The sequence below is a fragment of the Pelobates fuscus genome, chromosome 8 (genome assembly GCF_036172605.1).
Source record: "Pelobates fuscus isolate aPelFus1 chromosome 8, aPelFus1.pri, whole genome shotgun sequence".
Lineage (NCBI taxonomy): Eukaryota > Metazoa > Chordata > Amphibia > Anura > Pelobatidae > Pelobates > Pelobates fuscus.
Window position 1 is genome coordinate 73,594,737 of NC_086324.1, and position 12,038 is coordinate 73,606,774.

Here is a 12,038-nt window from a genome sequence, read left to right on the forward strand (position 1 = left end):
AGACACCAAAAAATACCAAAGACAAAGAAAAACTAAAATGATACTTCCACGTGGGCCATTAGGCCCTTTTACAGACAAATGCATTAAAAAGAAAGAAAGAAAACAGTAATACAATTTACAAACCATCTGTAGAAATGTTTCCAGCTAAAATAGATTTGTTTTGTTTCCTATAAATGTTTCCAATATTCCCAGCCCTAATTCTGTATGTCAGTAGGCAAACAACGAATATCTGACAAGAAACACTATTGTGTTAATCTGGTAGTTTTTATATGCCTACAGCACCTACTTTTACCTCATTGGAATGAACATAACCTCAAATCAATGATATTTTTCTCACTTACAACAAAACCCCTCTATTCTCATCTCCCCATTTCTAGAAATAATGGCAGAAGAAAAAAAATGGTCGATGGTATGGTGATGTCTAAAATATTATCAATAAAATAATGGGCATCAAATGGTACAGTGGTTGCTATCCTTAACTAGTTTTTAACAAGGCACAAGCATGTGTGTTTATTCATTAAAAAAATACACACAACAAAGTTTGAGAAGGAAATACAAAATGCACCCTTGTTGGGAACTTTTAATTCTAAAGGTAGAGAATGCTAAATTAGCATTCTGATAACTGCAATGTATTATTAATGTAACCTTCCAAATCAGGTTGCATACTGTGGAAAATGGGTGTTCAGCATCACTAAAACATGAATTTAATTTATAATTCCTCACATCGGCCATTTTAAAAAGTCATTAGAAAAATTTGAGATGAAATGTGATTTCAGTACAGATCATCTCTATACACGATGTACCGTAGAATACATTTGTGGATCCAAGAAAGATTTTGAGGGACTGCAGGGATTGGGATGGGATTACAGTCAAAGAATAAGGTTAAATTTCTTTGACTATAATCTCAGCACACTGCATCAGTGGAATTCTGAGATGTACAATCTCAGGCTTTGTGTGCTGTCAGGAGAAGGGAGGTTTACTCTGTGCCCTTATTGTTTGGGATTGAGGGAAACTCTGCGGGTGATGGTCTGGTACAGAACGCCCCGAAGCAGAGAAGGATAATCAGGGACACGGAAGAGCTGACGATCAGGGACAGGAGCACCTGTTAGCAGTATCTTCAGGTTAGCTTCGTTTGGTCGGTTTCCCAAAGACAGTACAGAGATTTCGATACCAGCAGCCTGTGCGTCCCGGATTGCTTCCTGAAGTGTTCCTTCTGCAATTGTATTTCCATCAGAGAACAGCAGTAGCTTCTTGCTTGATGTTGGTAGGGAATCTTCACGATAAAGCTCTGTTACAGTCCGCAAAGCAGCTCCTACATCTGTGGCACCATTCAGGAATTCCATTTTATCCACTGCATCAACTACCTCAGTGTAATTAGCCAGGAATTGTACTTCAACCTTCTGTTGGGCAGTCCCACTGTACTGCACCACAGAAAGACGTACGGCATCAAATGACGGACTTTTAGCTTCCAGGAAACGTTGTGCCAAACGCTTTATAAAGCTCTTGGTAGTCTGAAAGTTCAGGCTTCCTACACTAGCAGAACTGTCCACGAGCAGTGTGATATCAGCTGGAACAAAAAATTCAACTATGGAGATAAAAAATAAATGTATTATTGCATGGCAAAAAATAGGTCCTAATCACATCATTATGATTAAATTCATCAGATATGTACATGTGGAATTATGACATCATCTAACTTTTGCCTTAATTTTATTTGTTTTGATCATCATATCCAATGATCACTCTCTGTTAGCAAACTTTTCAAAACATTTATTTACAGAAGTCACCACTAAAAGGTACCTGTCATGACAAATACAACTTAAACATAAATGAAAATAATCACATTGCATCTATATATTGTGCTAACAGAAATAGATTTCTCTAAAATCAGAGGTTAAAAAACAACCCTTCCCCCTACTAACACTCTTTCTGTGCCAGTCTGTGCCAGTCAGCACAGAGATAAGAAAGCTGTGCTCTGCATATCTGTTATCAGGGAAAAACTCCCCTGTGCATCTCTCCTGCTTGAATTCAGCCCAAGGGAGAGCAATGCCTGCAAGGGGAAGTAGGGAGAAAGGGTAGGCTCTGTGTGAGAGCAGCACCTCCAGGGAGAGAAACAGCCAGAATGATTTTTTGCAGCAGTTTTGGACAGACAATCTGAGAATGGAAAGAAAACAGATAGCATTTATTTACACTAAGCCACCATAAAGTGTTGGGGATTTTTAACTTGTTATGAGATGCTTGTCTGTGCTTCCCAAACAGAGTTATGCAGGATATGTGTTCCTTAAAGCAAGGGTAACACCCACTGAAAACATAATTGATGCTCTGAGAAGGAGACAGGTGTTATGGAAATAAATTAAAAACATAATACATGGTATTATGTGGAAAAACACTTAATTGTGTAACACAAGCTAAGTCAGATGGTTATAAAACTGCAAACCTATATCTGTCATGACAGGTTCACTTTCAAACAGTTTGTTCATTTGGAAAGCTGATCCAAGCAAAAAAAAATCAAGGCCTTAGTCTTTTTTTTATATCTTCTAAACCTCTCTTTTTTTTTTTTTACAACGATTCATTGTTGTTCAGTGAATGGAGGAATAAAGATTATGGCACAATTAATTTTAACGTTCACCTGAAAGCTTCTAGTACGATAAGATCAGCATTGGTGGTTTCTCATCCAGAAAATAGTCATCAGTTTGAATGCAATGCCTATATTTGGCACTACAAAACAAGTGACTACTAGTACACCTTAACTAAACTTAATCATGTAATTTCTTTTTGCAGCTCTGGGCAATGCTCAGATGTTCTGAAGCCCATGTAGTTGAAGATCAGAAAAAAGAAAGCTTCTTTGATGGAGTATTCTTATATAACTTCCTCATCCTATATCTACTCACCATCTACTTTGGCCATTCCTTGTTCCTTGCAAAATCCCTGGCCATGACCATGTTTAGATCTTCCTGTCCCAAAGTGAATGATACCACTACTTCCTAAAATCAGTCTCAGATCTACCTCTTTTTTTTCTGTTCTTTATCAGCTACGAAGTTTTTCCCAAGTGCTTTTAGTCACAGCCTGTTACGTTTCAGGCCTTTCTTTGTAGTGGTTGTATCCTAGGGTGTCCCCAGCTAAAACCAGGGTTCTAATGAAAGGCCCTCAAACCTGACACTTTATTTTTTTTTATTTTTTTTAAACAGGGTATATCTTCAGCTTGCAGAGAATCATAATTGTTAAAAGAGCTTGAAAATAATTAACTAGAAAAATAATATACTTATGATACACAAAGTAATGCATATATCCACCCATAATGGGTCAGGTTTTGGTGTGCACAGAATAGTATATTCAATGTTTCCATAGCAGATGTTATGGATCTCCAAGCACTGATTGGGAATTAGTGATGGGAATCAAGATTGGTTTACTAGAGAATCTTCATTAATAGTTTGGTAAGTAATTCTTCCTTTGGATTACAGATAATATAGTCAAACGTTGCATACTTACTGGGGCAAGTATAATCTGGGCACTTCTTCTCTGTAAAACAGAATTTAAAACATCAGTAATGAGGTGATAGAACAGGTCACTGTCAATGCTTGGTGTTAGCCTTCTGGTCTATACTATGATTATTTGATAGTGCTTCTTCTGCTGATGTCTACATGTTCATGATGCCAACATCTGTTTGGTCAATAATTTGATATCTAAACACTCTTTAACCAAGTATGTCAACTGTCTTAACTAACTGATACAATGTTTTAATCACCCAATTTTCTTGTTTTTAATTAACTTTGCTCAAACCTCAGAATTTTATACATTGAAGGAGAAATCAGCACTTTTATAAATCAATAAAGAAACGCATCCCTTGCTGATAATCAGACAGCAAGAGAGGTGTTCCTCCTCCTTCCATTAGCTCCCCTGAGAACAGAAGTGATAGGAACAAGCCTATATTCTCCTACTGGTGCCAGTGAGCCTGTGAGTCCACTGAGCTCAATCCTACCATTTTTTTGTGACTCCTGAGTCCTCCTCCCCACCTGCAGCTTCTTCCCTAGTTCTCCTTGCGAGGGTACACTTGTGGCTTAGAGGTTTTGCAATGAGAAATTTTTTGATTGGCTATTTTCCCATCACAGACTGAGGGCTTACAAAGGCAGAAAACAGACAGAAGAACTGCAGCTTTTGCAAGCTGTTTAAACTGTACCCCTGTGTCAACATGCATAACTAAATGCATTCATGTTTTCATTGGGGTTTATCTACAAAACATATATTTTTGTACATTTTATTTATTTATGTATTTAGGTTTTAATTTTCATGTGGAGTGTTCCTTTAAAATTAGAACATTAGACTATATAAATCCAAGTAATCACAATGCACTGCCGAGAATCCTTGCATGAAAACTAGACTCTCTGATAAAACACGTGAATTGAAAAGTAGTGAATTGAAAAGTATTTTCGTCTGGTTGTCCTTTCATTTCATCCAATTTGGTTCTCACCTTTGCAGATATGAGCAGTTACATTCTGCAGGAAATGATCATCTAGAAGCTCAGCAAAGTTTGACTTCTGCAAGGTCAGACCTCCACTGTATGTTGTCCCACCACAAGAAATTGTCTCTATTTGGTCTGGGTTAGCAGCAGCCTGGAAAATGTCACTCACTCCCACAGAGATTACCTATATTTAGAAAAAGATATATAGTGTGACTATCATATGAGATTAGGAATAATTTGCATTCTACATGAAATTCTAGCATTCCCATACCGGAGTGACTTCACAAAGGGTATTGAGTGGAGTCTTGTCCCTCAAGACATCAGAATGGCCATCTGTCAGAACAAGTGCCACTCTCTTTTTAGAAGAAAACATGTTCAGTAGATTGTCTTTAGTGAAAGCCAGGGCTTCTCCAGTCCATGTTCCACCTGCGATCCACTTCAAATTCTGTATTGCCCTACGACATAAAATATGTATTTCTCCCCATTACTGTACAAAAGTCAACCTTTATCTCTGGTTTGGGGAAAGGGTGCATGGATTTCAAAGCTTTGAATTTTGCTCTCCAATCAATCAATTAATTTGGCAAATACTCTAAAATGATAACCAAATGCACCAAAATGTTCAGTTCTACACGTTTCATTTTTGATCAGTGATCTTAATTGTTACTTAGCACGAACAAATGATATCCTTCAAGTGCAATAAACAGCGTACTATGATATATAATTTATATTATCATGTATATAATACTGTCAATGGGTTTGAGTTGTACTTACTCCTTCAGCTGTCCAATGGTTTGGATGTTTGCATCTCTCAGTGCAACAGCTTCTTGAGTGTTTCCATGACTGTATTGCACAACACCCACCCGAGAGTCATCCGCTTCAAACTATGAAAATGAAATAGAACTTTCTCAATGTTGTAAAGAGGATTACCATTGCATCCCAACAACAAGAGTATAAAAAGCACACTATGTGCAGTATCACATAAGCAGGACTACCATGGCATGATGGTATGTAGATTTATTGTCATTGCTTGAGATACAAACACCAGATTGCTATTACCGATGTCTGTGCAATATGTTGTCAGCTTAGGGTTTTTGCAGGACACATATGAAGATATCATGCTTTGTGGCTACATATGAAAAATGCATTGGTATTGAGTAACATTTTTATGTTACAGAGATGAAAACATATGATTGCAGTAAGGAACCTATACTTTATTTGTTTTCATCCCTTGATTCGTACTGACATTGGTCATTTTTATGCGACGTTCAAAATCTTAAAGTTTTCATATGGGGTCTGCACAGACATAGCGATCTCCCAATCTTACCGATAAAGACATTTACTAAAAGCTGTCATACATACAGAGGTTGCTGAACTAGCAAGAGAACAATTCTATCCGTATATAAGGATGGAACTTGATAACCCTATTTGACACATTTCACTTCCATTTTTAATAAGCTGATCTGATAAGAGTTATTCCTCCTCCAGAAATACTTTAAAAATGCATATTCCTTTTCTACTGCTAGCATAGGGAAATGAGCATACCTATCAGCAAAAGTTAATCTGTGCACATGTAAACATTTTGATTGGTTTGCATTAGAACTGAACTCAACAAGCTTGGCTCAATTTGACTATTTTGAATATTCAGATAAAAGCAGTTATATTTTGTAGCAAGACTCTCTCTGTAAGTCAATGATTTCATGCATTGATGAACAGGACTGCCTACCCCATAGAAATGGGTAGACCTATGATAAAAAGAAATACACCGAAATGCTATATAAACCCCTGGGCATGGTAGAGTAAGAATCCAAAGTTGTTTGGCGTTTTTCTTTAATGGCACAAGTTTGCAGTTTGACAAAAGTTAGACTTTTGCTATTATACAGTGTGAATGGATTTTTTTACAAAATGTTTCACTGTTAAAAATATATATTATAAAAAAATAAAATAAATATATATATATATATATATATATATATATATATATATATATATATTAAATGTTTCTATCATTCCGTTCTTCCTTACCACCTTAATCTTCTCTCAGGCAGTGGAGCATAGTTGGCCAAACATAGAATAGAAGCAGTAGTTATATCACTACTCGTTTATGAAATGAAAAAAAAAACCTTAAATCTATTTTTTCCACACAATTTTCCTCTTAAAAATAATTACAATGTACTATACTCACATCTTACTTTGCTCAGTAGCTAGTGCTTGATATCTTGATACAAGAAAGTAGCTTACGAAGAACTTATTCTCTCCTGCGAGGTGTCTGCTAAATCTACCACGGTGGGCATTTGCATAATGGGTAGAGTTGGAAGACCTTAATTTTTATTAAAAATCCCTAATAAATGTTGTTTATACCCAACGATTGACTTAAAAGTATCACAGTAAGAATGTTTTCTTCAAGATATAACCTAATAGGCATATAGGAATTCTTACATTGACATGTTCATCTCGTATTAGACGATCAATAACTTTTATAATAAATTCTTTAGCAAGTTGGAAATTGGTATGACCGATACTCTCTGAACTGTCAACCACAAACAGTACATCAATGGGACCACAGATGCAATCTGGGAAGAAAAATGGATAAGGAGCTGGCATTAGCTCATTTACAAACACACATACACACATGCAAACACATACTTTAGTACTGCTAACATGACTGATGAAGAAGCATAGGGCTGAGAAATTTAGATAACATTTTGCCAACATAATTCCATCTTTTAGCTTGCTCATATCTAATGCAGAAATGTAGGTCTGCAAGTAATGGGAGGTAGCAAGTTCAATATCCAACTTGCAATTCAATGCATTGTAGTGGAATTTGGGAACAGAGCATATTGTTTGTGCAGTGGTTAAAAAAGTGAACTTAATACGAAGAAAATAAAAAGATGGAAACTTACGGGCAGGTTTAAAAAACGGTTTAAAGGAGACGGAATTGTGAATTATAATAGGGAAATGAGATAGTGGAATGAGTGAATGGTGACAGATGGTTGGAGGGTTGACTTCATACTTACCACAGCAAGCTGCAATAAAAGAAAGGAAAAATTAGGTAACTTTCGAATATAATTGAAATGAATGTATCATTATGTGTATTTAATAAAAAAATATTTAATGTGTATTTAATAAAAAATATGTCAAGCACATTTACAATGAGGAAAGGTGTGATTGGTTATTCTGGGTACAGATTTCTCGAGAGCTGCACTGTTCCTGTGGAACCTGCTTCCCTCCTTCGTTAGATGCTCACCCAGTCTCCACTCCTTAAAAAAATTGTTAAAAACCCACTTCTTCATAAAAGCGTATCAATCAAACTGTTAATAGCTCCCGACTGATTCCTCTTCTGCAACTGTCACTAGTCTAATACTATCCTAACCTTTTTGTGTCATTTTACCCCACTCCCTCTAGCATGTAAGCTCATTGAGCAGGGCCCTCAACCCCTCTGTTCCTGTGTGTCCAACTTGTCCCGTTAAAACTACATGTCTGTTCGCCCACCCATTGTAAAGCGCTGCGGAATTTGATGGCGCTGTATAAATACCATAATAATAATAATAATAATTAGCAAAATGTTAAAAAGTTTAAGCAATGCTTAAATATGTGAACTAGTGAATGGAAGAACAGCTAGAAAATGTCAAGTAACCAATCAAATTGTCTTACTATATTATATCATTCTCTTGTGTATAGTCACTCATTCATAATGTGCAGTTATTCTAGTTCAGTATAATATTATTATTTACAATTCAAAAGTTAATGCAATCAGGGCCACTAATAACTTCTGCCTCTTTGTATTACAGTTTATTAAGGCCATTTAATGTAAATTAATCCTCATAATGTATGTTTTGTCACTCATGTTCCCATATATATAGATAGACATAAATATAGAAATTGACTGGCACTCACAACACATTTTCATTATAATGTCCAGGATCTCACACTCCTGAAAGCAAAAAAAACATTCACTGTTATCAAATCATAAGGGAAAGCAACCAAACAAATGTTTACAGCAGAACAAATTGTTTATCTGACCACAAGAATGTAAACACCATAAACATGAAAAATATTAGATTTGTTGGTTACATGTTCTTTGGCAGAAGAAGAATGGGATTTTGCTTCCGACCCAAGAGAAACGGGGTTAGATACACAATGTCAACTTTCCACGACAATCTCTCACAATCACACATCAGGGGGTTGCTAGTTTGTTCATATATATGTTGATGATTGCTAAGCACGCTGTGCCAACACAAATAAAATGTGACTCACATCTGGGCCTGGAGGTCCTGGGGGTCCTGGAAGTCCCTAAAAGAGAATATAACCTGTCTGTAAATGCAGTGACAATGACAACAGAAAGAACAATTAATGTCTTGAAGGGTAATATAAAGCAGACAAGCACACAGTGAGTTAAGGAGAATATAAGCGTAAGACAGTATGAGGCAGAATTTTTTCAGGATTATCCCAAGAGAGACTGGGCAGAAATCTTAGCTACTGGCAGTCGTGCTGTGTTATGCTGAGCAAACCCATGTTTAGACAGAATTCAACTTGCTTTCCTTATAAAGCTGGGTTATCACACAGAATCCGAATATGGCGATTTGGGACTCTGCTAAGACGTGCTCTGAGTAACTTACCGGTGGTCCCTCTGAACCTCTGTAGCCTTTTGCTCCCTTAGCCCCATCTGGGCCAGGAGTGAGATTCTGCAACAAGAAACAAAACCTAACAGTTACTAATCCTTCAGTTTCACTGGCTATATGATGTATGCATGTATATAAGCTACTGACAGGCAGAACATCTCTAACTACTTCATGCTAATTTATATTATATAGTCTGGGGAGAATTGTGATGAGTGCAAGCTGTAAGGATAGTACACTATGTCTACATTTGTTCCGGAATGCACACATTTATTTTCTCTTGTACGCATATATTGTGTTCTGAAATCCAATATATGCTAAATACCACGAAGTAGTAGATTAATGAATATTACCCACTCTCTATATTCTCTTTATATACTACTGGAAAAAATAAAGCAGTCCTAGTGGTGGAACAGGTCACTTTTTGCGAGAAGTTGTATAGTTTGTAGTAAGTGTTATGATCAAGCAATGTTGAGGAACTTTATGTTCTGTTTGCCTGACGTAAGGAGTCAGGTTTCCAAAAAGAAAGCCTGGGCACTTTGTTAAAGTGGAAAAACAGCACATTTATTTAGTGATGTTGGAATAAGTCTGTAATCCCACCCATTCATTACAGGTCCATCAGCAAAACCTTGCCTATCTCCACAATGTTTTTGTGATAATGTTTTTTCCTTTGTCCCAAAGCCTTCTAAATTTATATTTTAACATTATTTCAGGCATGTGGAGTGCCTATAAGCTTTATGCCTATGGGTGTTTACGATGTAATTGTGGCACTTGAACATGCTGTTCTAATTTAAACCTTGAACATGTATCCGCAGGTAATATATGGAGACTAGAAGAGGCATGGTTGAGTCCATTTTCAAAAATAAAAGTTGCAACAGGAAATAATGTTGATTGGCTATTCTGTGACCCTGACTAGACTATACATGGACACATGGTATCAACCCAACTGTTGTAGAATGATTCATAATGAGAGTTATAATTTAACAACAGCTGTAAGTCTATCTAGTGTTCTTCCCTTGCCTAGGCTTTCTCTCAAATGACTCTTCAACTCTTTCCTTATCTCACTAGTCAGTAAATAATCTGATTATCAACCTTACACTCAAAGAATGTTTTAATAATAGTGAACGAAAGATCAATTGCTATTGTTTCACTGTAATTCTATATCACCAGTTAAAGATATCTTGTCACTAACAACCTATTGTGGTATGATTGTACCAAGGACTTAAAAGTCTGTCCTCATACTTACATCATTACCAGGGTCTCCAGGTTCTCCCTCATCTCCTTTTGGTCCAGGATATCCCTTAGTACCCTAGAAAAGAAAGCAAATTTGGATGAAATTTGGATTCCACCTCATTTTCCACATAATATGTAAGGAGATAGTCCTAGATAAAATACTTACATTAGATCCGGGTTCTCCACGAGCTCCAGGATATCCCTGAAAAATAGAGATAATTATCACTTAGATGGATTTCTACTTTTAAGAGATTAAGAGATACATTGTTTGGCTCAATCTCAGAAAAGGGTATGGCCCTGTGGGTCATCGTTGTTCAAGACTATGTAGTGGCATGACTTCAGTGTTTAACACAGAGAAACAGAGATATAATATATATATATATTATGATTATAGAAGAACTCTATGACTTATGTTAGGACTCTTGGTCAGTTAAATTAGGTGGGTGCTATAAATAGGTGGAGGGGTGATTAGATGGTGTGATGCTAATGAAGAAGGCAGGGAAGACAAAATTAAAAAGGGGGCCTTTTATGTGCTTATTGCCTCTTCTCAAGCACTTAAAATCCCCCCTAATATCTCAATGTCTCCACAAAGTTATCAAATAGCTAAAATAATACTTTTATACAATTATAAAGAAAGTTAATGAATGTCTCAAGCAGTCTGGTAAAGAATAGCTAATTAAATATAAGGATTTACGGTGTCAGAAGCTCACCTGAAATCCTGGGAAACCATCTGTCCCTGCTCCTGGAGGTCCATCTTCCCCCTAATGAATGGAATTAAATGATGTTTCAAATCTCTTCTGGCATTGCATCTAGGAGTAAATGCCCTGCTTCTTTCTTTCACTGGTACATTCTCAACCCGTCATTTAAAATATTTCCTTGTAAACACGTACTTAACTACTGTCCTATACCATTCATCATAGGGCCAAATAAGTCCTATGAGATCCTATTGTAAAGTGTTTATTCAACACTTAATACCATATTTGTCATAGCTAGCCTAGTGCAAACATTTATCAAACATTTTTAATTTGTTTCAAAATAGATTGGTAGGTCAATCATCTTTGCAGTGGAGCAAAGGACATTACTGCAAGTTTTATTGTTGTGTTGCTCTTTGATAAACTCCTTCACACTGTACATGATTGTGAGTTTTATTGTTGTGAATCACTGTGATACACTCGTACACTTAGCACATTACTGTGAGTTGTGGAGCTCTATGATATATACATAGCACATTACAGCAAGACTTATCGCTATGAAGCTCTTTTTTAAACTTATATATGCTGAATGCTACTGTTAGTAGTATTGCCGTGGAGTTCTGTGATACAGTCATACACAGTCCTAAAGCAAATTTCTGAGGGTTTTACTGCTGGTGAGCTATGTGATACACACACATCAGATTGCACACACATATATAAATGTACACACACATTATGTTCCGCCCATGTGAAATCTGGCCCACCACACTAAAGGAATGTGACATCACTTATGGATATATTCCTCTCTGTAAATACCACATTGCTAACTCCTCTTAGGTCTCCAGAACCTCCACTTCCTAATCTCTTCAAATCCTTTGTTGGTGATGGCCTGTTACTCCTGTATCCAAAGTAGTCAATCAAAGATAAATTCAGGTGGAGGCTCAACCACCTTAGATTTCAGTTAGACTTTTATTGAAGCATCAATATAATATCATGATATAAATTTAATTACGCATGTTTAAGGCAAAGCTGAAATGT

General features: G+C 36.5%; 1 protein-coding gene across 1 annotated transcript in view; it reads right to left on the reverse strand.

Annotated features, from left to right (window-relative positions):
- Positions 1-249: 249 nt before the first annotated feature.
- COL6A1 (collagen type VI alpha 1 chain) overlaps positions 250-12,038 on the reverse strand; it is a 65,389-nt gene continuing 53,600 nt past the window's right edge. Inside the window, exons 23-35 of the mRNA XM_063430058.1 lie at positions 11,019-11,069; positions 10,475-10,510; positions 10,322-10,384; positions 9,076-9,141; positions 8,714-8,749; positions 8,354-8,390; positions 7,474-7,482; positions 6,896-7,029; positions 5,231-5,340; positions 4,731-4,914; positions 4,469-4,643; positions 3,490-3,519; positions 250-1,585 (exon numbers count right to left, since the gene is read on the reverse strand). Coding sequence (XP_063286128.1) covers positions 990-1,585; positions 3,490-3,519; positions 4,469-4,643; positions 4,731-4,914; positions 5,231-5,340; positions 6,896-7,029; positions 7,474-7,482; positions 8,354-8,390; positions 8,714-8,749; positions 9,076-9,141; positions 10,322-10,384; positions 10,475-10,510; positions 11,019-11,069 — 1,527 coding nt within the window. The 3' untranslated portion in view covers positions 250-989. The remainder of the gene's footprint in view (positions 1,586-3,489; positions 3,520-4,468; positions 4,644-4,730; positions 4,915-5,230; positions 5,341-6,895; positions 7,030-7,473; positions 7,483-8,353; positions 8,391-8,713; positions 8,750-9,075; positions 9,142-10,321; positions 10,385-10,474; positions 10,511-11,018; positions 11,070-12,038) is intronic.